The sequence below is a fragment of the Sorex araneus genome, chromosome 2 (genome assembly GCF_027595985.1).
Source record: "Sorex araneus isolate mSorAra2 chromosome 2, mSorAra2.pri, whole genome shotgun sequence".
Classification (NCBI taxonomy): domain Eukaryota; kingdom Metazoa; phylum Chordata; class Mammalia; order Eulipotyphla; family Soricidae; genus Sorex; species Sorex araneus.
The window spans coordinates 200,657,343-200,683,621 of NC_073303.1; the positions used below are offsets into that span (position 1 = coordinate 200,657,343).

General features: G+C 52.6%; 1 protein-coding gene across 3 annotated transcripts in view; it reads left to right on the forward strand.

Moving 5' to 3' along the window:
- Window positions 1-26,279, forward strand: part of DYRK1A (dual specificity tyrosine phosphorylation regulated kinase 1A) — a 120,231-nt gene that overhangs the window by 75,455 nt on the left and 18,497 nt on the right. For 2 of the 3 annotated variants that reach the window (XM_055125796.1, XM_055125798.1), the window contains 4 exons: window positions 13,463-13,659; window positions 18,073-18,192; window positions 19,670-19,858; window positions 23,169-23,316. In XM_055125796.1, the coding sequence (XP_054981771.1) occupies window positions 13,463-13,659; window positions 18,073-18,192; window positions 19,670-19,858; window positions 23,169-23,316 (654 nt within the window). The remainder of the gene's footprint in view (window positions 1-13,462; window positions 13,660-18,072; window positions 18,193-19,669; window positions 19,859-23,168; window positions 23,317-26,279) is intronic. The other variant, XM_055125797.1, reaches the window with a different exon arrangement.

Below are 26,279 nucleotides of genomic sequence, written 5' to 3' on the forward strand. Positions count from 1 at the left end.
ACAGGGCATTTGAAGAGAGAGAAGTACTTTTAGAAGAATTCAAAGCTTAGCAATGTACAGTCAGGGAAGCCATTTAGAGGTGATTCTAGCAAGCCAGGTACACATTCATTTACTCAGCCAATATTTTACGGAGCCTACACAAGTTCCAAGTACAGAAATATTTATTAGGTGTCAAGAGTAGATGAATGAAATTTTCAGAATTTTAATTTTGTTCTCAAGGAATGAAACAGCCTGTTAGAGAGTTAAAGTACAGGGAAGCAGGTGGTTCTGTCCTGTTCACATGGCCGTCAGGGGCAGTTGGCTGGCCGTCCTGTGGTCGGAGGTAATGCGGAGAAGTACCAGTGACAGGAGCAACAGATCCTGACTTACATGTGGCTTGTGCCAAGCCTTTCCTGGCGGGGGGCGGGGGGTGCGGGGCAGGGCGGAGGAGAGGGAGTCGGAGGGCAGGGAGCTAGGAGCGCGTAAGCCCAGAGCTGCAGGTGGACGGGCGGTTGCTCGGGCCTCTCTGGCAGTCCCGACTTCTCTCTTTCTAGGAGCTTCGTCTCTGCCCTCGAACCTCTGAACAGGGAGGTGGCTGGCCACGGTCTAGTTTCGCTGGCACATCAGGGCTGGGATCCCCAAGGAAATGCCTTCTGGGAGAGGGAAGCCACTCTGGGCGCTGTGGCGGGACGGGCTGGGGTCGCCCTGTGTGGCGGAGAGGAGTTGGGGGCCTGCCACCTCCCAGCGCGCATGGGGCTACTTTGCTGCCATTGCATTTGACTTGTTCCAAGCGAACACACGTGCCTGTGGCGTGCTCCGGCCTGTAGTGCCAGCCTTACTCACGCATAAGATTTACAAATTCAGTCTTATATTTTGACTGACTTCGTGCCTTTCCCTGCTGGGGCAGAGAAGCGGGCAACTGGCAGTAGCCTGAGCAGGCCGTGGAAGCTGAGAGAGTGAGGAGCCGTTGGCAGTAGGCCTGCGTCTGGCTCCCTGCTGGCCGCAGCACCGGGCAGCTGCCTGGCGTCACCTGCACGGGGCTCGGTGCTCTCCTGCTTCTAGAAGTCAGTGGGTTTTGCTACCACTGTGGGTTAGAGGTGAAGAAAAGCATGTAGTCAAGTTCAGGAACATTGAGTTGATAGAGACCTGTGCTGGTCACCCATACACGTATACTTCTCAGTATCGTGGGAGGACGTGTTACAGCTGGAAGTTTGAGAAGTTTCGCACTCAGTTCACTCGATTAGCATATAGTAGAGGGTGTTGCACACACTTGGCCCGCTTATGAGCGGATCTCTGAAGATACCGTGCTAAGCCTTTCCCTCGAGCAGTGGACTGCGCACAGTACCCTGATGCTAAGTACTGGTGGGTGTGAGACAGGAAGCAAAGCTGGCAGGTTACCTTTTTAAGAATGAGTGTCTGGGGTCGAGGACTTAGCTCATTACTCGGGGGAGGTTCTCAGCACTCACCGGGACCCAGTTCAGACCCTGGTACCACACGGTGTGGCCCCAGTGAGGATGGGCCTGGAGGCTCCTGGCGCTGCAGGGCCCAGAGCATGGGCCTGCCCGGCGTGCTTGGCTGAGTGTCCCTGGGGCTGACCCCTGGTCCTCTGAGCACTGTTGGGAGAGCGAGAGCTGAAGGGACCCAGCATCACGCTTCCCCCAGTCCCCAGCCTGGGCCCACTTAAAGTGAAAATGGCTTTTTCGTGTCAGTGGGAGAATTTCTTAAAATATTTTTACATTTTTAGGGATTCTATAAGAGTTATGGGAAGTTGGCACTCCTCAACGTTCCAAGTCCGACTCTCCTGACGTTTGAGGGTCTCGAGCGTTTCACCTCCTCCCATTCTGCTTGTGTGAGGTGCTTCCCTGGTGGCCTGGCCCAGTGGGCTTCTCACCCCCCTGCAGGGACAGCCAGCCCTGGAGAAAACCGTGGGCCCGGCTCAGCGGCTGGGGTTTGCTGGGGAGCAGAGTGCTGGGGCGGGCCCCACTGTGTGCCTGCGCCCCGCCTGCCTCTCCTGGGGCTGGGCCCCCCACGCAGCCGGTGGCGATTCCGAAGATGAAGTTTATGTCAGGCAATGGCAATTCTTGAGTGTTGCTTACGATTATTTTTTAAAATGTACTCATACAGTAAAGATTTGTCCGTGAATAAACTAGTAATTCCGTTCTGAAGGGACTTTTGTTATGGTTGGGGTGAAGCAGTAACAATTCAAATGCATGTATAATAGAAATAAGTGCAAAATTATAAGGCACTTAAAACATTAAATATTAACAGTAAAACATCACAGACATTAAAAACATTGAATATTACCTATGATATCTCTTAGCTGCTGTCATGTAGTGACGTGCTGAGTGTCGTCAGCGTCTCCCCGTGTGTCTCCAGTGTAGATCTGCTTTGTGCCCACGCAGTATAGCTCCCGTGGCCCAGGCTGTGTCTTAGGCGTTGTAGTTTGGGGGTGCCTCTGGCTGCTTTGGGGTGGACTGACGGTAGCAGGGACCAGGGGCCACTGCCAGCTGGACTCGCGCCTCGGTCCCTGCTGGCCAGGTGCTCCTGCCGTGTGGGTCGGCTCCGCGTTGGGTGCCTGCACAGCCCCTGCCCCCGACTCTCCGGTGTGCCGGGGGGTCCCTGCTGGCCAGGTGCTCCTGCCTTGTGGGTCGGCTCCGAGTTGGGTGCCCGCACAGCCCCTGCCCCCGACTCTCCGGTGTGCCGGGGGGTGGGGGGGAGGACCCTGCTTCTGGGCGGTCGGGAATAAGAAACTCATCTCCGGCTGCCTGGGATCAGTGGGCACCCAGAGTCCAGCCACCTCCTTAGCGTCGTGCAGAAACCTGGCCTGAGGTGGCCGTGGAGTCCACACCCTCCCGCGTGTTTGCTCTGGTTTCGAGTGCCGCTGGGATCTTGCCCCCCTGCCAAGAGAGTCCGGGGCCCCCACAGCTCAGCACCCCGATTCTGGGGCTGGAGAGAGGGCACAGAGGTCGGGTGCTTGTGTTGTACGCCACAGACCCAGATTCGACCCTGGACATCCTTGTATGGTCCTCCGGGCTGGTCAGACAGAGGGCAGTCACGGCACACAGGTGGGGGGGGGCACTTGGGGAGAATCGGGGTCCTCGGGGATGAGTGGGACCAGATTGTGGCACACCCCTAGTCTCTGTCTGTCCAAAGCACGTTCACATGAGCTGGTCACAAGCCCTCAGAGATTCGAGAACCTTCTTTGTGAGCCGAGTGAAGTCACCTCATTTCCCCTGGACTCCTTTGGTAATTCACTCTCCTGCCTTGTAGCACGCACCTGCATTCACTTGTGCATTCAGCTCAGCCGTCCCCTCCATGTGGGACGGAACCCTGGTCTGGCGGGATGATGCATGTTTTCTTCTCTTCTTCCTTGAGCACTTTCCCCCCAGAGCCTGTGCTCAAGGCCTGGAGTGCATGTCCCCACCCAGCTCGGTCCACTGCAGCCCTTGTGGACCTGTGGATTGGGGAGCTTCTGTGCTCACACGTCTGGGAGCATACCACCTCAGTTCTTGAGCTCTCATCGGGTCTAAGGTATTCCGGAGCCCTGGGCAGAAGTGCAAGTCAGCCAATGCTGTGACTGATGGGCATTGTCGGGTTTGACTGGGAACTCTTCGCTGTCCACTCTGCTAGAGGGCCAGCAATGGACTGTCATCGGCCAGTGGCGTGCTCTGCTGTGGGACAGGTAAAAAAATATCTCACTGTTTTTACTTTCTGGTGAGTGAAAAAATTTGCTATTAATAGTTGGTGACAGTTGTGTCTTTGCCTGATTTTAGTCTTCTAGAGATGGGACAGATCGTAGTGGATTTTTGGGTTTGGGGGTCACATCCAGCCTTGCATGGTGTCCTGGAAGTTGCTCTCTGCTGTGGGGAAAAGGGGTCCGCCTTTGGTCCCCCCGGTGAGTGCCTGTGAGCCTCCCTCCAGGCCCGGTGGGAGCGCTCTGAGCTGTCTTGGAGCGCCTCCTTTCTGTGCACAGGTGTTGCAGGACGCTCTGGACAGTGATGCTTTCCTGACGTGCCATTTGGAAGAGGATGCAGTCGCAGATTGTAATCACTTTTGCACAGTAGATATGGGAAGAGGGAACACTGATTATGAGCTCTAATATGAAGTTTATTTGCTCCATACATACACTCTTAATATTAGATTGAACAGTTAGCAATTTGCTTAGTGCATAACTTTTAAAGTTATCTCGGGTCAGATGAATATCTTGCCTGTTGGGCATTTTGTGATGGAAACTCCCCATAAATACAGGGCTTTAATTGGAATCACAGAGCCAAATGATTGCCTCACTAGTTAATTTTAAGTATTATGCTGCAATTCAATATAGGTACCCAAGTACAAGTCCTTAACTAGATTTAAAAATATCCTGTATGTTTAACAGCTGTTTGGTGGGAACTGAAGAGAGTGAGGGTGGGTGTGTGTGTGTGTGTGTGTGTGTGTGTGTGTGTGTGTGTGTGTGTGTGTCCGTCCGTCTCTGCCATGACACTGGGGTGCCGGGGTCAGACTCATGCCCGTCTCTGCCATGACACTGGGGTGCCGGGGTCAGACTCATGCAGTCACTCCGCCTGGGAGCTGTCTTGTGGGCCACGGGTGGCTGCTTTGTGTAGAAGCCTTCGGTGGGGATGGAGTGGCGGTGGGGCGGGGCGGGGTCCCCTTCCTGCTGGGGCAGGGCAGTGCCCCCTTGGCCTGGAGGAAATGGCTGCCCGGCTTCAGCAGCCTTTCCTTCCTGCGCCTGGAGGTTTCCGGCACTGTGACCCTGCCAGAGTCATGATCAGCGCCTCTGAAGGCTGGGGCGGGGCCGGGCCTGGTAGGAGCATGGACCCGTGTGTGTGTGTGTGTGTGTGTGTGTGTGTGTGTGTGTGTGTGTGTGTGTGTGTGTGTGTCTTAGAGCTCAGATGCGGGTTGAATGTGGCTTAGGGGTAGGTGGTTTTGTTTGTGGGAAGGAACTTCAGTTGGGTTCTTTCTCCCCTCCACTCTCCCCCCCCCCCCCCCCAAGAGCGGCTGGAAGCTGCTCGGGCCGGCCCGGGAGAGCAGACTGGGATGGACAGGCCAGACAAGATGCCGACCCCCTCGTCTCGTGCTGGAGAAAGCCTGTGGTGCCATGTGGTGCTCCTGGTGGTGCGAAGGCTGGTGGGAGAAAGTGCGTGGCCCTGCCTGGCCTCCTGTTTCCAGACCCCGCTGGGCTCTCCGCGTGTCCGCCTCCCTCTTCTCGGGCCGGGCAGGGCCCTAGGCCTCACACGGGCCACTGTGAGTCCCTGGAGACACCAGCCTTCTCCTTTAGATTGTTCCTGCAAGCGAGTGACAGGGTGTGCGGCCCCGTCGCTCCCTGGGCCGGAGTGGCACTCTTCTTCGTTCTGTTTCAGGTGACTGTTGACTGACCTCACGGGGTGTCTGTCCCTTGACTACCCTGGTGGGTGTGTGCGCACTCGTGTGTTTGTGTGTCTGAGAGGGAGGAATTGCCTCCATTGTGTTTGTGTGTGTATGTGTGTGTGTGTGTGTGTGTGTGCACGCGCGTGCGGTGCGTGCATGCGCGCGCGCCTCCAGTGTGTGTCTCTCTCTGTGTCTGTGTCTGTCTGTCTGTCTGACAGGGAGGAATTGCCCCCCTTGGAGCCAGTCCTGCTTGTCAGTGTCGAGGCTTCAGTCCGTTCTGTAACACTTGAAAGCCCCCAGCCCTGCACGCCAGCTTTCCAGTCTCGGGCCGTCTGTTCCTTCAAGTCATAGGAGTGTGGTCTCAGTTTCGCCCGTTGTCGGGAGACACCCTGGGAAGCCGCTCTGTGACCGGCCCGACCCCTGACCCGCAGCCCCCTGCCCACCGGCTGCTCCTGGGGTCCAGAAGGACCGCGTCCTCCTGGGCTGTCCAGGGATAGGCCACCTACAGTCCAAGCCCATAATGAGGTACCGTTGGCCCCTCCCAGGACGGGGCGGAGCATGCGCAGAGAGTAGGCGTCTGTGAGCCTGAGTCTGGAATCCCCCGGCGGCCAGAACCATACGTGAAGTCAGCTGCAAGATGATTTTGGCATTTGGCTTCTGGGCCTCACCCGGCAGTGCTCTGAGCTTACGCCTGGCTCTGTGCTCAGCGGTCACTGCTGGCGGGACCAGGGGCTGTTTGGGATGCCAGGCAGCAAACTTGGGTCTGCAGAGCACGAGTGCGCCCTGCCCGTTCAGCCCCTGGAGGTAGTCTTGATTTGCCTGGACCTTGTTTGTGTGAGCATTTCGTACAAGTGGCCATTATTCATTCCAGCCATTGGATGTGTTGCTTTCAGTGTTTTGTGTGTGTGTGTGTGTGTGTGTAAGTGGAGTTATTACTGACTATTTTTCTAGTACGGATTCTATAAGAATCAGTTTTTTTTCCCTTCATTTAGAATATTGGTGATGAATCCAGCAGCTCTATATGAATAGCTCAATCTTTTTTTGTGTTCCAGATGCTATTCCTAAAAATAAATTTTTGACATCTTATTTTGTCTTTAAGAATTTGTCTTGCTGTTTGAAACTAAGGACCCATTACTATGGGGTTAGGTAATATTTTCTGTAATCTAATTGTCAATGACAGTAGAATAACAAAAAATATTATGTGCTTGCTAGATAGAGTGAATAAAATGCATGTATCTGTATATTAGTCTGAGAGCATCAAGACTTTTGTTTATTTCTTAAATGCAATTCAGATTTTATTTTCCTAATTTAGTGGCTCTCTGGTGGCTCATTGATCTGTTTTATCATCTCTGTGGTGGTTGCTTGAGGAATTGACACATGCAAGTTTATTCATTTTTAAAAATGTTTTATTAAGTCACCATGTGGTTGAGTTTCAGGCATGTCCTCAGGTTTCTTGCCCCTGACCCCTAATCCTGCAGATTTAAAGTGCTTTCTCTCATGGAGATGCTTGCCATGTTTTACTTTTATACACACTTTGGACTATACACACAATAACTTAATTTTTTTAAAAACAAATGTTTTCCAAATTGAGCTAAATTATTTTCCCTCGCTCTGCAGGCAAATGAGGGGAAGGGCAGTAGTAGGGATTTTAGGGGGCTAGCTTTCTGCTTGTTCCTGTGACTGCGGTAGTTTGGTGGGTGGCTCCCGCTACCCCCAAGAGGGGTAAGAGTCAATAAATTTGGGAAGCTGTGCTTTAAACACTCAGTCTTTTGAAATACGGACCAGAGAAATGCCTGGCTATGCTGGGTACCCCTTGCCGTGCTCCTGACTCCTTCGGGCTGGGGTCCACGTTGGGGGTCCTCTTCGCCTGTGCTTTCTGTGCGTGGCTGCACGCCAGCGTCCGGCATGTCTTTGCTTGTGTGTTTTGAGAGACTTGGATGTAGAGTTGCAGACCAAATCCTCCTCGTGTCGGCATGTAGAGAGGGGGCTTTACTTAGGGATGTTTCCTGCGGGGAGGGGGGGCGTTCTTCTAAGTGTTTTCCCTCTTCCCCATGGAAGATTTTCTTCATTGCTGCTTCTCAGCAGTTTGGCTTGACACTGGTGGGGAGAGGGGAAGGGGGTCTGGAGACTGAGAGCCCCTCGGAGGTCGTTGACTTGGATCAGTGGTTGGGTGCTTTGCTGTGAATGTGGAGGACCCGAAGAACAGTTTGGGACATTGTTTTTTTTTTCTTTTCCATTTTCTCTCATTTTCCTTTTGTGCCACTTTTTCCAAACAAGGTGTTTGGTTTTGGTGGGGTTGGGGTGGGGGGATGGGGGGGTGTGCACACACTTTGTACTCGGTTTCAGTTAGGTTGAATTATATTGCTTTATTCTTATGTTTACTGGCCTTGTTTGCAGTGTCCATTACAAGATTTTTTTCAGTATACTTTTTTATTTCCTGAATATCTATATAGGACCTCCCTTTTTATAGTTTTCATTTATTTGTTAAGAGTTACTTTTTGTCGTCATGTTTTTCTATCTATTTGAAAGCCTTTTGGGCGAGGTTTAATGATCACTTTCTTTGTTTCTGGACCTCTAAGGGAACTGACCCTCCATGCCCAGGCCGTGTGTGCCCCCTGCCCGCCCTCAGCCTGGGGACAAGCACTGAGGGCAGTAGCGTGGTGGGCAGCCGGACGTGGCTGTCCCAGCCCGCAGCTTTCTCGTGAGTCAGCTGGGTCCCCTGAAGTTCGCTTGGGTCTTTGCTGGCCTGCCGTGTGGTGAGGGCCCGGCCAGCTTGGCTCCGCACAGGAAGTGTCTCGGGGGCCTCGCTCGAGCTGACAGGAGGGACCTGTTCCGTGTGGTTGGGTTCGAGGAGCTGTTCAGCTCAGAGCTGGCCGGCAGCTGGCCTTTGCCCCCCTTCCTGGGCCCTGAGCCACCTCGCGCAGCTTGAGTGTTTGCCAGTTGGGGGTTCCCAGCCTGGGTTCCTGGTCTGCCCCTCAGAATCCAGCCCTCCCGCCTGGCGGCCTCCTCGGCTCGGCCAGTCTGCCGTGTCCTGTCGGCCTTCCCTTCCCCTCTGTGGACTCCAGGCGGGAATGAGGTGTTGCTTGCTTCCCAGTGACTGCCGTTCTTCACGGCCGCCGCCTGGGAGGGCTCCTGCGTACTTGCGGAGTGGCTTCTGCGTTGGTTATGGACGTGAATGGATCCTGCTCCAGGCTCTCAGAAGTGCAAGTCTGATAATCACGAGCTTGAAAGAAAAGCACCCGATCCTATTGTTACTCTTACCGGTTTCTCACAAATCGTATTCGTGTTGAGGCTAAAAGCACTGAGCACTTATTTAGGGGTTGTCTGAGTGAATGTGGATGGTTGTTTTGGCTGGTGCGCTTGTGTTTGTGTGTTTTGTGGTGACTGACAGAGACTTACTGGCCACTAACTAGAGAGTCCTCAGGAATCAGTCCATTCGTTCCTGTCTTGAGATAGCTTACAAAGCCATCGCATAGTTTGACTTTGCTGCGTGTGTATTAATCACAGTCTGTGAATTCAGACACCATGCTTTTGTGCTCGGGATATAAAAATGAGTGTGAGAAATAGACATAAACAACAGCTCTGACTTGTGCTATGATAAGTCAATTCTTTATTTCTGACTCATGAGCCCCCTCGTTGTAAAAATACTTCTTACTCCTTCAGCTCTCCCCTCCCTTCCTCTCTTCGCTGTTTCTTCATATTCTAAATATTCCTGCTGGGCATTTGTTGGGCGCGGGCCACGTGCCAGGCATTGCTGCCTGCCCTGGTGGTTCGTTGACTGTCGGTGCTGCCGTTAGCGTCTCTTGAGGTGTTTGTCTTCAGTGTTTGCACCCGTATTGTTGCTCGTGACCATCCCGCTCTCTTTTCATGGCAGTCTGTCTGCCTCTCCTCACCGTTAGGGAGAGTCTGTCTCAGAACCTCTTCAAGTTCCCACAGTAGGCGCCTGGAGAGGTCGTCTGCAGGCAGGGTCCTTGTGTTGCACACCATCCAGGCACCGCATCTGCCCCTCAGGCATCAGTGGGACTCCGAGCCAGTCATGTAGACGGGAGGGGACGGAGACCCTGAGAAATTCCCCTGCGGACTTGCAGCCTGATGAGTCTTCAGTTCTGAGTCTTTGGTCCCTGAGAGAGCGAGAAAGTTACTTTGCTTTTAAAGGAAACTTTATTTACTAACAAAAATTTTTTTATGAGCTTTTAAAGAGCTATAGAAACTTGGCCTTGGCAGGAAGGGTCTGGGTGGCCCAGGACACGCAAGGTGCAGACAGGCCCCAGGGCAGCAGAAGCTGTTTGCCTTTCAGTGGTGAAGGCAGTTACAGTTACAGTCCTGGGCTTGATTGACAGGTAATGATTTTTGGATACATTTGAATTAAGCATCTTGGGTCGAAACATTGTAGCTAAATTTTAGCTTATTTGAATAAAGATAGTGGGTTAAGTTTCATGAAATAGGTGTATTGTGGACCAAAGGAAGTTTAGTAGAAGACTGAGTTCTCATCATGATCGTGCCAGGGACCCCAGCAAGGGCATACGGCTCCAAAGAGAAAAGATCAGGAGGGAGAAACTAAAACTTCTCAGGTGCCTGGTAGTGAGTGCAAGTAACTGCTCAGTGCACAGCGCTGACCAGTCTGCAGAAAACTGTTGGGCATTGCTGCTTAACCAGATTCCAACATGAGTTTGTTTTGATGACTTTGAGCACCTGATTCTAACACGTGCATGTGCCAGACCCCCACAGATTCCTCTGCTAGAGAGTAACCTACCTACAGTCCCCTGTGTTTCCAGCAGAACAGAAGAGAGAACCCAGAAATAGGTGTGGGCGGCAGTGCTCTGGGGTCTCTGGGTAAGGTCCCCATTCTGGGAGACTGCAGAGACGCTCCTAGGGCAGGACTCAGCACTGCCGTCAAGGTGTGGGTGAACTTGTTTCAATAGTTTTAGCATTCCAGAAGTACTAATTCTATAGCCATCGTTGGTAAAATGAAGGGGTCATGTTGATCAAAGGCACCTTTGAGAATGACCGTGTGACACTGCAAGTCACCTTGAGGGAAAGACTTTCTTGATAGGGAACTAGAAAAGCAAGCCAATAGGGCACGAAGAATGGGGACTCCCCCGAAGGGTCGGAATCAGTGAAGCTGAGGGTGGGTGGGTGCGTGCACGCATGGGGGAGGTTGAGATGGCTGTGGGGAGAAGATTGTCCGTGGACAGAGGGACCTGAACAAGAACCATGTGGCAGAGGCCTCAGGCGCACTCGCTCTGGACTGGGAGGAGTGAAAGCCCTGCCGGTCAGCAGTCCAGTCTGGATAGAAGCCTCCTGCTCCAGCTGGTGACCAGCAGTAACCAACACTGTAGGGAGGCTGTCTCCGGTGGTTTCGGTGACCAGAGTAGAAGTGACTCGTGGGGAGGCGGGCATGATTCCTGACTCTGAGTGGGTAGATGGGGCGGGGGTTCCGGATCCCGCTGAGCTCGGGGATCATTCCCGGCGGTGTTGCACAGATCAGACGTGCTGCCAGCTGTGTGGAATGCCTTCCCTGCCAAATTCTCGGGTCCTCATGTTGTTTCCTTGTCACTCAGGTTCTGTTATGGTCACGGTTTTAAGTTCATTACCGATGTGTTCTTTACTCCCATCCCGGTCCTTCATATCCTAGTAAAGAGTAGAGCATGGGACCAGAGTGATCGCACGGCAGGAAGGGCGCTTGCCCGGCACACAGCTCACCTCGGTTCAATCCTCTGCATCCTATGTGGTTCCCAGAGCTTGCCAGGAGTGATCTGAGTACAGCCAGGGGTGACCGCTGAGCACTGTTGGGTGTGGCCCAAAGTATATAGCATAATACTGATGTTGATAATAGGAAGAGAACCTACTATTTAACACTGTGCCAAAAGGGCTTTATGTGAGGTTCAGCTGTGCTGGATTCTGGGATACTGGTGTATCCAGGGAACGACGTCGCGCCTCAGGGACGAGGGTTTGTGGAGTGATCACAGTTGGAGGGAAACGGGGACCCAGAGTCCTTAAGGATTGGCCGTTCAGGGTCTTAGTCCTTTTCCAGTCCTTTTCCTCCTTCCTAAGGGCTGTTTCTGTAGTGGAGATCGCAGTTCTTCTTTGTGTTTGTTTTGGGGCCACCACCAACTGTGTTGAGGGCTAACACCCAGCTCGTGCACAGGGATCAAACCCAGGCCCGCTGCTTGCAAGCCAGGCGCCCTATCTTCTGTATCTGTCCAGCCCTGTCTCCTTCTCTAGAGGTGTCTTGCCTATTGCTTTGTGTTCTTCGTGGTTTTAATTTGCAGCTTGAAAGCACTAAGGCCCCCACCCCCCCCCCGTTTGCGACATTGGCCCTGTTTCCCTGTTGGCAGTGGTAGTGTGATAAACATTCTGATCTGCCATGACTTCCTTGGGAGGGTCATGGAATAGCGATGTCTCCTTCCCTCGGTTGTTGGAGTGACCAGGGGTCACGTGCTTGGTCGTGGTGCTGGCTGCCAGGGCTTGGCCGCCTTGGCTGTGGTCACACATGTGTTGGTGTGCATGGCCGTGGGGACCCCGGGGCAGGGGGCTGTGTGTAAGCTGGAGGCTACACGTTGTTGAATGCCAGGGCTGCCTGCAGGTGCTGGGGGGCTGCCGTGGAGTCCGTCTCAGGGTCTCACGCCCGAAAGCACCCTCGAGCCACGCCCAGGCCCCTCCAAGGCTTATCTCCACTGACAGAATTACCCCACATCATTGAATTTGCAGAATGAGTGTGTGTTTTCACCAGGAGCAGTGAGAAATGTTTATGAAAGATACCCTGTGTACTTTCCTAGGAAATGATCCTTTTACGTTCTCCCCCACCCCACCCCCGCTTTTTCGGCCACACCGGCGATGCTGCCGTCTTACTTACTCCTGGCTCTGCACTCGGGGTACACAGGGGACTGTATGGGATGTCGGGGATCAAAGCCCGGTCAGCTGCAAGTCAAGGCAGGCGCCCTGCCTGCTGTGTCCCTTCCCGCTGGCCCCTTGAGTCGACATTCCTTAGTCATGGACAGGTGTCAGGGATGGACCCCGTGTGCTGCAGTGGGGGAGCCCTGCTCGGGCCTCAGAGCAGTGCTGAGGTTTACGGAGGGGGCCGGGCTGCAGACCTGACAGCTTAGAAAGTCTCTCCGAGCCACCTGATGACGAGGTGCTGGCTCACAGCTGGGACGCTGGGGCTCTGGCCAGGAGCATTGGGTTGAACAAAGAGGTGGTCTTTGGCAGTTTCCTGGTGGGGGGGAGCCCACCCCATTCGTTGGTTGATAGCCGGGTGATCTTAGGAGGAAAAGAGCCCTCTATTTTTTTGTGGGGGAAAGAGGGCACACGTGGCAGTGCTCAGGACTTAGTTCTGATGCTGCGAGGATCAGACTCCCTTCCTTACTCTCTCCAGCTGAAGTATGTGAACTCAAGGTGGATGCCATCACTGCCAGGCGTTTGGGGGTGCAGTACCACACCGCCAATAAGCTGAGGTCTCGGGGCAGTGGCCTGGCTTCTCGCCGTGTGGCTGGTCTCTTCGGAGCGGACCCCTGGCACGAAGCACAGGCCTGCTGTGAGCTTGGTCTCTCGGGGTGACAGGCGCAGGATTTGGGGGCAGAGACTTGATTTGATTTGTCTTTGGACGTAGGCTGCAGTTCCAGGCTTGGTTGGATGTAAGGAGAAAGGTCCTCCTTTTTTTTCGAAGGGGAATCATTTTTATTCACTACCAACTAGCTTTGTGGACCGTCGTGTTGCTGGCCTCCATTTCCACTGTCATTGGCAGGCCTTGCCGGTCTTCGCTGTATCATTGTGACTTTATTGTTCATTCTTGGGGTGCTCTTGCTAGTTGTGGTTCTCTGGGGGCTGCAGCGCCGCTGGCCGCTCCCTGCAAGTCGGTCTCTCAGTGGACAAAGTCGCGTGTGAAAACTATACCCAAAGAGTTTTCCCCTTCACAGAGATTCACAGACGCTCATTTTAATCATGCAGTCCTATGCACGTTAACATAAAATGGTGTGAATGATATTCTTGTTTCAAAAATCTGTAATGTTGTTGAGTGTCCCAAAGACCTCACCTAGGAGGACGCGTGGGCCGGGAGTGAGACCCCCAGGCAGCCAGCCCCAAGGATGTGTGCCTAACCCTGGCCTGTCTTCCGCAGGAGGCGAGACTTCAGCATGCAAACCTTCATCTGTCCGGCTCGCACCGTCATTTTCATTCCATGCTGCTGGCCTTCCGATGGCTGGACAGATGCCCCATCCGCATCCGTACAGTGAGCGCCGCCAGCCGAGCCTGAGTGACCAGCAGGTTTCTGCCTTACCCTACTCTGACCAGATCCAGCAGCCGCTCACCACCCAGGTACGTTCAGCATAGAGCCGAGGCAGTTGGCTGAAATGGGGGCTGGTTTCTTACAACAGTGAAGCGGAGAGGCAGAAACGCTCTTCCCGCTCTCAGCTTTCCCGGCCAGGCGGAGCTCCGGAGTCTCCAAAGATGACATGAGGAAAGTTTGTATTCAAGAGCTAGTTGGGTTTTCTTTTTACTGTGTGTTTCACTTAATTTATAAGAACACTCAAAACCACATTTTGTCACCTGAAAGAGTGAGGGGGAGAGTTACTTCCAAAGAATTTTAGGGCAGGGATATAGCTAAGTGGTATGGCATTTGCCGAGCATGCATGGGTGAAGCCTGGGGTTCGATTCCCAGCATGTAACCAAAACTGTATCAACAAACAGGAATAGCAGCCAAACGGAGAAACAGAACTTACTTTCATAGAAAGGTGGCTAGGTAGGAAGACATGTTAGGAGAAAAAGAAGTCTCATTCCGTTACAGCAAACTTTATAGCAGTGTTTTGGACTTTTGTTTTTAATGCTGTTAACAAACAACTTTTTCAAATTAAAAAGAAAGAAATGTAATTTCAGTTCACCATTCTGTTCATTCTTAAATTCAGCCTAGAGATTTAGCAGTTTCCCACCCCCAAAGTTAGTGGTGTACAGAAAATTAATGCTGGCACCTCTCGAGGAATGGAAACGCACTGTCTGTGTGTCTGTCTGCCGCCCGAGTATTGGTAGCATAGTATATTCCTCGGTCCACTGCATCTGCTGCACTCACGATTGGTTTGGGAGGGAATGTTCCCTGTCACTTCCTGGGTTTGGGCCATACCCAGGAGTGCTCGGGGAGGACTCCAGGCTCAGTGCTCAGGGATGACTCCTGGCAGCACTCTGGGGATCTGGTTGATGGAGTGCATGGCAGGTGCCTTGCCCCCTGCAGGCTGTCGCTAGCCCCAGGGACGGGAGGATTATTTTTTCCACCTGTTGTCGTGTTCCCAGTAGAACGGAGGTCACTAAAAGTGATGGCTTTGGTGTGTACTTAGGAGTTTGCTTTGCCACTCTTGGGTTTGGTCCTTGATATTATCAAGTGACAGTTGCAAAACTTGGAAAACTTAAACTTTGTGAATTCCATACTCGGCTGTGTGAAGGGTGTGTGCTCTCTCGGGGTGAAGGATGCACAGGCCAGTGAGCGACCAGCGTGTGGACAGGTCAGGACCTTCGCTGTGGGCCCTGGGAGGCAGTAGGGCTCTCCAGTGGAGCCGGGCTCCCGTGTGTAGGATGTGCGTAGCCGGAGAGGAGCAGCCATACTAAGATGGGTCGATTATTGAGGATGGCAGAACTTGAGGATTTGGTTTTTGTGTGATATTGATAAGTCGTGTTTGGGAATTGGAGCTGGAGGTCCGAATGTCCCCATTTGTAAGGGGCTTGGTTTTGTGACAAAAGAAAGGAAACTTTCTTGTTCCGGCTGCTTTTGCCCAACGGTCTGGGGACCGCCCCGGTGGCCCGACAGCACAGTGACCTGCGTGCTCTGCTGGTCCCCAAGGGCTTGTCGGACCCGCCTGTGCCCTTGCAGGACCTTTGCTCCCCTGTGCCACACGGAGGCCGGGGTGAGCAGCCCTCTCGGTACCCGCTGAACACGACCATCAGGGTCATGTCACTGTGACAGGAAAGTCAGTTGGCTTAGGATACAGTTTTGAATAAAACTGGCATCCGGGTTGTGGATTATTTTAAAATAAGTGAATTCATGGAGTCTCTCCATCTTTAGCTGTAAACTAAAATTTGTTCAGAGTGTGTGTGACACAAAAAGATAGGTTGGTTCTTGGTTTCAGCACACCTCACTGCTCAGACTTACCCTGGCTCTGTGCTTAGGAATTACTCCTGGTGGTGGTCGAGAGACCCTACGGGCTCGGGGAATCGGACCCGAGCCAGCCACGTGCACAGCAGGTGCCCTACACACTCCTGTGGTTCCAGCCTGGAAGAAAGTAGCTTGAGTTGGCGTCTTCAGCCTCTCACCCCTGTGCTCTGCACTGTCTGCGTTGGAGTCTGAGTGTGGCCAGGCCAGCGGCTAGTGACCACACTGCTCTGTGGGCCTGTGCGGGGGGCGCCGCTGCCAGTGACGCTGCTGACCGCCTGGTCCAGTGGCCTCCGTTTTCTGACCGAAGGAGGCAGTTGTGGAAGTGGATGCTGCTTCACGCCCTGCGGGTCTGGCCCAGGGGGTCTCCAGGTGCTGACCCCTGTTCCCACAGGGAGATTGGGCCCTCCGCCCTGTCCCCAGTGTCCTAGTGCGAAGCTGTTTGGTCATTTGATTCCCAGTGTTCCTTGTCACCGTCCCTATTCGCCAGTGTCTTTTAAGTAGTGTTTCTTTTTTTTGGGCGAGGGTCACACCCAGCGATGCTCAGGGGTTATTCCTGGCTTTGCACTCAGGAATTACTCCTGGCGGTGCTTGGGGGACCATATGGGATGCCGGGGATCGAACCCAGGTTGGCCGCGTGCAAGGCAAACGCCCTACCCGCTGTGCTATCGCTCCGTCCCCTTAAGTTGTGTTTCTTGTACAAGGAAGCCGAAACGACAATGTGAACGTTTTATTTCTGGTAGTTTATCTCCTTTGAGTGTGTTTGGTACTAGATGAAACATGACGTTAAAAATTCTTTTAAGTAGCTTTAAAAACAACTTTAAAAGAGATAAAAAGGTTTATTTTTCGAGGAAAAGATAAATTTAGGGAAGAAAGATGCAAACGTGTAGAACGCGTGCCTGAAGCTTGGCGCGCTGAGCGGAACCAGGGCTCTCACCCTTCCCGGTATGGCCCCAGGTGCTCTCCGGGCGCACACAGGGACAGGTCACACGGAGTCACAGGGAAGGCCCAGGGCAGTGTTTGGTCCTGCGTGATGTTGGGAAACAGGAGGCCACACCCAAACGAGCAGGTGAGACGGGCGTTAGGTAAGCAGACAGGGCTGGACCTTCTGGAGTCGGCCCCGCCAGATCTCAGCGTGAGGGGACACTTAGTTTTTGTGACTGAGCTGAGCAGGAGCTGTGTGCGCTGTCACCCCGTTTCTCCCCCTGCGGCCTCGTGATCGGGACCGTCACCCAGACTGGCCCGAGGTGTGGGCAGTGGGCGACGCTTTCCCCAGCTGTGCGGGGAGAAGAGAGAAGAGTCCGTCCGCTTCTCTGTCTCGGGGGGAGGGCTCCTGGCTGTGGGGTGTGGAGGGAGAAGTAGGCCTGCTGCCTCCCGGCCGTTCTCTGGCGCGGTGACCCCCAGAAACAGAAGTGGAGAAAGCACAGGTGCTCGGGCCCGGCCTGGAGCATAGCGTGTATGTTTGTATTCGCCTTTGTTAAAGCAACTTGCTAATTCTGGACTCTGCGTGGCAGCACAGGAATAAAAAATAGAGAATTTTGTCACCTAACGTGAAGTCACACTGAAATTTGTGAAGGGGGGTGTTGGTTCATACAGATTAACCCGTTCTTTCTTAATTTCGAGCCCTTTCTCTGTGTGAGCTCCCTGTGGAGCCCTGCCGGGTTCGGGGAGCAGAGCGGCCTGTCTGCTGTCCGTGCAGACGCGCCGGCGGGAGTGAGGCCTCTGGAGCTGCACTTGCTTGGCCTCGAGGGCAGGACCAGGCTGGTTAGAGAAGACCTTTGTGGTTTTGGTGGTGTGCCAAGCACATAGTGCGCTCCTGTTGCGGGAGGAGGGCACTGCTCGGTCCGTGGCCTTCTCGGGGGGCTGGGTGCTTGAGTGAGTTCTTCCTCCTGGGGAGATGGCTCACACCGGCCTGTCTGGAATACCGGGGCCCCTGCTCGGTGGGCGAGTCAGAAACTCACGGACACACACGCAGTTTTGTTCTTACCCAAATCTAATAAATTTATATGCTTGCTTTATTGTTTTTCATTATGCATGACCCAGTTATTCCGCTCAGCAGCCTGAAATGGTTCCACTCAGAGGGTAGAGTAGAGGCTCGCGGTTGGTGCAGGGCTGCTGCTCTGCTTGCAGAGACATGGGTCGGGCTGGGGGCGGCCACCCCCCGCTGGCCCCGCACCAGTCTCTGTCCAGTACTGGCACACCCGAGCCCCCCGTGCCAGGGACACAGAGGGAGAGGACGGGGGGGGGGACCTCTCCCACAGCCGGGCTGTGAAGTGAGTGCAGGGGGCCGCCGTGCCTGTCGGAGGCCCCCGGGGGGAGCTGGAGCTGCTCCCGGCCCAGCGGAGCCTCCCCCAGCCTGGTCGGACCATTCAGCAGAGCTGAATTTCCTCGGGTCCCGGACCAGGGTTCTGCCTGTGTGTCCGTAAGCCCTGGGGCTCTCATTTCGCACGTCCACCCAGTGGTGGTGGTCTGCACTGGAGTGGGTGGAAGGGGTCGTCTCAGTGGATGCAGGTGTCCATGTACTGGACGTGCATGGTGAGGGCCTCCTGCGTGCAGACCGTGGTTAAAGTGCTAGTGTTCTCTGTCTGTTGAAGGCGATGCCTGATGTTGTCATGTTACAGAGGCGGATGCCCCAGACCTTCCGAGATCCAGCGACTGCTCCCCTGAGAAAACTTTCTGTTGACTTGATAAAAACATATAAGCATATTAATGAGGTAAGAGCATTGATCTGTTTATAATTGCATCTATCTGCCTGTAGGGCATGGGGCAAATTATGACTTATTTAAACACACTAAGCATTTTCTGTACTCGGCGATTGCCATAGTGATAGTTACTGTGAAGACTCATAACTTGTCACAATGTATGAAAGAACGTATATTAGCAAGGACAGCAGAGGTTTTGAATCGACACTCCTTTCCCTGTTTCTCAGAGCTCTAGTTACTGTCTGTAATCACTTTTCCTCAAAACAAAATGACACTTATCACTCCAAAAGGATCTGTTCAAGCTTTGCTTATATATATTTTTTGATATGTTTTTTGTTTTTCCCAGGGATGTCACATGCTCTGAGATACATTTAAAACCTGGCTAACAAGCATTTTATCTAATCTGTTTGGCCGGTCTATATAGCTTTGGTTTTAAATTGTCTTTTAAATCAGCGTCTTTTCACCGTGCACTGTTTCAAAGCCTTTCTAGTGAGAGTAAGTAGGACAAAACCCTGCAGCACCACCAGTCCCTTAACCCCACAGTTTGGCTCCTTGCCCTGAAGTTATTTTTCGGAGTGTCTGGGACCTGGGGCTTTCCCTGCCCCCGCTGTAGCCTCTTGGCTGCCTCTGGGGCTGCTGACGCTCTTGTCTGGACAAGAGGGGACCCCCCTGTGCTTTCTCTCCCAGTTGGCTCTGTCCTTTCATGCTAGATACTTCTCTGCCAGCTTCAGGGCCACTTCACGGGAAAGTCACTCCCGTGCATACATTTGAGAGCAGTTTGGTGGTGCTCACTGCCAGCATTATTGGATTACTCTGGCGCGTGGCAGGAGAGGTCCTGTGAGCATTTCCGAGTTGGGCCTCTCTTTCACGCAGTGATTGTGTTATGACCAAGATTGCATCAGACTAGCTTTGGATTGAAGATGCGGACAAGCCCCTAACCCCTTCACAGACCTTAATTTCCCCCAGAACGTTACCAAAGCTCCGGGCACACGGTTGGGAACAAGTGACTTTGTTGATCCTTGTTTTTAATGGGTTGTCACCTGGTGCCGGGAGCTGCCCATGCCCCTGGCTGTGCCCTGCAGAGCCTCCCCGAGGCTATCGGCTCATCCCTCGGGCTCTGCCTGCTCCTCCTGTTATTTTTCATTAATCTGAAAAGCCATCAGAAGCATAAATGGGAGGAATGCCTCTGTCTGTGCTCGGTCCCTGTGAGGCGAGCGTGAGGACCTGTCCGCTGCGGAAATGCCCGTCAGTGGGGCTCAGCCGTCCTTCCAGCTCACCGGGTGAGCGGCCCTGTTCCTGCCAAATGCTGCTTTTGCTTGTTAGATTTCTTTGTTCAGCAGCAGGTTTTTCTTATTTGTACTCATATGTCTGTACATATATATGTACAAATGTATATATAAGACATATATATGTATCCGTGTATGTGCCCCAGCCTCGAGTTGCCTCCAGCAGTGATGTAAGTGGTGCTAACTGAGTGTTCTCACTTTAGGTTTACTATGCAAAAAAGAAGCGGAGACACCAGCAGGGCCAGGGAGACGACTCGAGTCATAAGAAGGAGAGGAAGGTTTACAACGATGGCTATGATGACGATAACTATGACTATATCGTAAAAAACGGAGAAAAGTGGATGGATCGTTACGAAATCGATTCATTAATCGGCAAAGGTTCCTTTGGACAGGTAGGTACTTGAGTGGAAAGTGGTCATTTCATAAGGGGAATCCAAGTGTACCCCTCTGTTTCACTCGGTCCTCAGCAGTACACTTTGGATATCGACGTTTATTTTTATTTTGGAGCTGAGCAGTACTCAGGGCGAACTCCAGAGAGTGTTTGTGGGGCCGTACATGGTAGAACTGGCATTGGCCTCCACAGGCCAGTGCCTTCACCCCTGGACTCTCTCTCCAGCTCTCACTTTGAACACCTGTAAGTAGATCTAAACCATGCATATGGATGTGAGCTCTCGGAGTTCTCTACGGAGAGTAAAATGGCATGACTAGGAGGTGAGACTCCCTTTGTGTGACTGGGGCATTGATTCTCGTCACTCAGAGGCCATGCATCGTTCCTGCGGACGGGCTTTGCAGAGCCCAGGAATGGTTCCGCGTTGCCTCTGCTTATGGATGGTCACTTCCTGCCTGCCCCACAGCATGGGGGAGAAGAGAGTGACCACTCCTCGTGTTGCAGCAGGTGTCTTCTGCCTTTTGCAGGGCCCAGGGGCAGACTGCCTCCGCTGCTGTGGGTCGCGGCCCCTATCCGGGAGGGACAGAGCAGGCAGGAACGAGGCACCAGGTGGCCAGAGGACCTGTGAGTCCTCCTGCCCGGCCCTTGTCCAGCCACAGCCCTCGTCACCTGCCCTCGTGGCTTTCTTCTCGAGGGATCGGGCCACCCAGGGGCAATGCTTCTTCCTTGCACTTTCAGAAAAGAACCAAAGTTTAAAAAGTGCCTGTCCACGTACAGGCTGGGGCTGGGGGCCAGGAGGAAGCCTGGGGGTCCCAGAGTGGGGGGCTGGGTCTGGAGCACGGTCTGTCTAAGACCCAAATGCAAATAAGTTTGTAGATCATGAGGCTCTCATAAAGGAAAAAATATTTTTGAAAAAGCCTTTTTTCCTGGCATGAGTCCCCTGGCCATCTGCCCACCTGAGCGCCCCATTCTTGGCCACCCTTGGCTCTGATGCCCTGTCCGGATGCGGCAGTTGGTGTTGGTTAAGCCACAGCCACGTGGGAGCCACCGGCAACGCCGGCCCCGCCCGCACCGTGACCCGCTATCCACGTGCTTGTTTCATGGCTGCCACTGAATTGTCATTGGCCACCGGCCTGCTTCTCTCAAACTGTGGGGCCTGCTGCCTCTTCCCGACCCGTCCCTTCCCTGAGAGGAAAGACTTTGGCCTGGGAGAAGAAGTCGATCTCATGTCCATCCGGCCGTGACAGGGCTCACAGGCACGCTGGCACTGGGAGCAGAGGTGGGACGCCGCCTGGCGCCCTGAGACAGAGGCAGCAAGGGCAGGAGGACCCCCAGCGGGCAGTGCCGCCCCTCCTGGCCTCTTGCTTCCTGCCGGCAATCTCTCTGGCTTCGGCGGGGTCTGGCCCGGAAACTGGGACCCTCGCTCCGCTTCTCTCCTCTTGGTGGGCCCGAAGAATCCAGTCTTCTGAGGCTCAGGGTGTGTTCTCCTCCCCGCCTGCTCTCTCTCCTACCGGGCCCCCAGCAGCCCGTGGGCGTCGCTGGCCTGCGTGCAGCCGTCACATGCGCTGGTGGCTTCTGCTCCCGGTGCTCGGTCTCTCGACTCTCCGCTGCCTCCCGGGGGGATCTGAGGCCCCTTCACTTCTTACACTGGTGGGGATTCATCCCAGTTACACACGGAACTTTCTTGGGAAGCTCCGGGAAACCAAGGAAATGTCTGATGTCTGGGTTCCAAACCAATTAAACTAGAATTTCTTTGGAATGGATTGTGGGCATGGCTGTCTCTAAAGCTGCCTGTTGCATGAATCTGGAGTTCAGGGTTGAAACTCACTGATTTAGCACAGAAGTGCCCAAATGTTGTTGGCCTACTCCCCCCTTTTAGGAAGACGCCCTCAGCATCTCCCCTGAGGTCACAAGAATGCACCCTTGTGACCCCTCCCTTTCACCCCCCCAATTCTCCATCCACACCCTCACCTGCCTCTGAGACACACACACACACACACACACACACACACACACACTCTGGGGCTGGGCATTCTTTGCCCATGGGATCGAGGCACTGGGATGGTCGAGCTGGTGTTGTCTGTGTTGTTTATGTGGGTGGCCCGAGTTAATGTTAATAGCCTGGATTGTTGAGAATGGGCTGAGACCACAGGTAGGAAGTTGGACTTCACCTGTTGCCCGGTAGCCCTCACCTCATCTTCAGATAATGATCCAGCCAAACCGTAGGCTTAATTTAGCCTGTAATCAGGCATGGTTGTCTCGGGTCTGTAGAAACATAAGGTTCTTTCTCATTGAAGTGATTTACCCGTTTTTGGTGACTATTTTGTTAATAACATGGAACTTGCCTTGAAGGAACAGTTTCAGATGAGAGAGTTGGTGCACATGGACACTCCGTTTTCTTAGCATTTTTTTTTTCTTTTTGGGTCACACCTGGCGATGCACAGGGGTTGCTCCTGGCTCTGCACTCAGGAATTACTCCTGGCAGTGCTCAGGGGACCATATGGGATGCTGGGAATCGAACCCGGGTCGGCCGCGTGCAAAGCAAACGCCCTACCCGCTGTGCTATTGCTCCAGCCTCAGCATTCTTATTTTTATTTTTTTTTTTATTTTTTTTTTTTTATTTTTATTTTTTTAAAACATCAAAATCTCCCAAACAGGCTACGAATTTTTTTTTTTTTTTGGCTTTTTGGGTCACACCCAGCGATGCTCAGGGATTACTCCTGGCTCTGCACTCAGGAATTGCTCCTAGCAGTGCTTGGGGGACTATATGGGATGCCGGGGATCGAACCCAGGTCGGCCGCGTGCAAGGCAAATGCCCTACCCGCTGTGCTATCACTCCGGCCCCACGAATTCTTTTGTTCTGTATCTCTTCCTATGAAAAACTAATGTTATAACATTACCTGCGTTTTTCACATGACCAAAACCTTTCAGATCTTCTACACATCTACTTTGGATTAAAACCAGGCATTTCTTAACTAGTGTAGTGGCAGTAGTCGAAAGATTTTTTTTTTCCTTACGGCTTTCTTGTAATTAAAAAAAAGATAGAAAACCTGAAACACTCGTCGAGATTCAGTGACTTTCTGAAGTTAGAGTAGTTCTGTCTAACTTAGCGGACAGTTGCCTGTTTCGGTATTCGGTCTTGAGAAGGATGCAAGAGTGATGCTCGTGAACAGACGGGAGGGTAGATGGAACGGCAGAGCTCCCGCCCCCACCCTCCTGCCCCGGGCATGCATCAGGGACGGGCACAGTGGCCACTGACTCGGGAGCTTGTTGAGTGGTTGCCGTTCATGGAATTTGTTGTTTTCTCTTTTTAGGTTGTGAAGGCCTATGACCGTGTGGAGCAAGAATGGGTTGCCATTAAAATCATAAAGAACAAGAAGGCGTTCCTGAACCAAGCCCAGATAGAAGTGCGGCTGCTCGAGCTGATGAACAAACATGACACTGAGATGAAATACTACATCGGTGGGTCTCACAGCCACCACGGCCCCTGCCTGCTGCTTCCTCCGGAGCAGAGGCTGGTGCTGTCCTCATGGGGTTAAGAACTCAGCCCTTCTATTTCCATTGAAGGGCATTGATTTCATGCAAATTTACTTGATCTGGCAAAATTATTCCAGTCTTGGGGAAGGTGTGGTCCAGGTGACATACAATTTAGAAATTCAGGAGCATAGTGTCAAGTTTCACAATTTACATGAGTGCTTGCTTTAATGCTCTGTGTCTTTCTGGAGATTCCGGGATCATTGACCATTTTGTGTCTGACATAACTAAGAAACCAGAAGTAAGCTAAGATGTTAACAGTTACAGACTCAGTTCTGGAGGGCCTGTGTTCTGTGGAGCAGATTTTGTCCTTGGCGGTGTTTGATGCTGGTCAGACTTTCCGAGGCACCCGAGGGCCATAATTTATTGTGGCTCCTGGCCGTATCCTGTGCTGCGCCCCACCGTCCGTAACGGTCACGCTGGAGAAAGATGTTGTAGGAGCCTCAGGTCATAAGGGACTTGCACCAGAGTGACAGAACCAAGGCCCCTGCGCTTGGGAGCTAGATTGGAACCTACCCGGGCCTAAGTCCAAGGCCTTAGTGTGGTTCATTGTCATCAGGGGTCCCCAGAATAACTTCCAGAAATGAAAGGCGGAAACAGTTCATGAAAACAGTGAAAACTAGGGCCAGTTGACATCTGGCTTCTCACCATCCGTTACCACGTGTTTGATACTCTTCCAGTCAAAACTGAGCCTTGAGTGGTTGTTGATGCCATCGCTTTATGCACCTCTAAGAAATAAAGAGCTGCCAGGTGTAAATGCTGTTCCCTGGCACAGTCCTTACAGTCAGCTGAGTGTAGTAGTGCCCACAGACATGTTGAGTAGTAACCCAGAGATACTCAGAAATGCTGATTCCACGTGGAAAACGTGCTTCCATTTTACTTAACAGACTCATGTTTAAGAAACTTGGCGGGGGCATGGTGCAACTGGGGTAGGGGGATACTTCATAAAAAATTAGCATGAATTATAAGAGGAAAGAAGGGGGAGCTCAGGGGGCCATCTGAGGTGCTGGGATTGTAGCGGGCTGCTCCGCGTCTAGGCTAGCACCCACTGCTGTGTTAGCACTCCCGCCCCCAACATTGGGTGTGTGGAGGTGTGAGGCTTGAAGAAACTTGTATTAGGTTTCACTTCTGAGACACTCTCCATTCTCTATGGTAAAATAAAATGATCTTACTTCATTAAATACCCCTTCCCCCCAGTTTGTATCTAATACAATCATACTAATAACATCTGCGTTTAAAATCATTTCTCTCTACATCACTGAGCATTTGCTCCTCCTTAGTATCTCGTTGGTGGGGCATAGAGCCCCGTCAGGACAGTGTGGTGGAGCTAGACTCACACAGAGGGCTCCGGGCATGCCTCCCTCTTCTTTTTCCTTACATCTTTGTGTTGTGTTTTGTATGTCAGCTAAAGTAGTGGAGAGACTGTTGATAACCTAGTTGTAATGGCATTTTAATTCTGCCCTTACGGCAGGCATGTATAGTGAGAGCTACTTGGTTCTGTGTTAGTTATCACAGTTACTCTTTTGGATGAGTTGGCTTTTCTCTGAGTTCTCATTTAGGAAGATGCTGAATGCACAGTGTCTCAAGAAACAAAGCTTCTCTTGTTGGAGAGCAAACAAAAAGCCAAAGAATTAGACCAGTAGAATTGATCCCTTACATTGTCAGAAAGTCATGTTGCTCTTATATCATAAATTTTATTTTGAAGTTGTTTTTGGTTTGGGGCCACATTCCACAATGCTCGGGGCTCCTCCTGCCTCTGTGCCTGGGCGTTATTCCAGGGGGTGCCGGGGACTGTGGGGTCAGCATGGGCTCCATCTCGTTACTCTGTCTCTCCCCCTTGTTGGCAATTTCCATCAGCATTTTTCTGATGAGTTTCATAGACTATGAATTTAAAAAACTGCCAAGGCTCATCTGGATTGTACCTGCCATGATCTAAGATTATTATTGTTATTACTATTTTTTTAAAGAGCAGTGAATTTTCTTTATTCTGTCTGGTCTTCCAGGAATGTTAGAATATTTTTGAAGCTCTGAAATACTGTTCTTTATAGAAATGTGTACACAGGAAAACATCAAATATATCCGTTTTCATGTCATTAAACACACTGCAGATATACACACACGTATACATATTTGGAGTACACGACGTGTTGTATAGCTCATGAACGAGAGGGTCGGAGAGCACACATGCCCAGTAGCTTGTGCCGTGGGGCAGGGTGAGAGGTGTTAAGTTCCCTTGTCACTTTCTGCGAGGGTCTGACTGAAAGAAGGCTCAGGTGTTGTGTGTGAAGAGCAAGGTCCTGCCACCCCCTGTGGGCACAGAGCAGACACTCTTGCTTGGGCCTCTTTGACAGTTGCCGAGAGCTTGGCGCGCTGGAGCCAGGGCTGCCGAGCGGTGGTGAGAGGCATGCTGAGGGGCAGTGCCGGGGACTCCGAGGAGCACTCTGCGTTTCCTCGAAGGATCCTCTGGAGGCGCTGGACTCTCACATCAGCTGCTCCTTGCTCCCCTTTGAGCCACCGCTAAGTCCGATCCAGATTCCTGCAGGGCCCTTGTCTGTGGGGGTCAGCCTCTCGCCCAGAGCTCTGTGGCTTTGGGGGGGAGGGGGTGTGCCGCTGGGGCCCTGCTGCTGTTTTCCACCCGAGCTGCCTCTTGGGACCCTTGCGTTATTTTGCAGAATGTTGGGTGGTGCTTTAGAGCCTTGTGTTATTTATGCTTTACTCCAGATTAGGGTCATGTGTATCGAGGGTGATCTAGAAACACTGTTTCTGTCCTTTTCTGAAAACTGCTCTGGAAACGGTGCGTTGCTCCCTGGCACGGTTTCGAGCTGCTTCCCTGTGTCCCGGGCCAGGCCTGGCCTTCGGCTTTTTGTACAGAGATATCTCTGCGGCGCTTT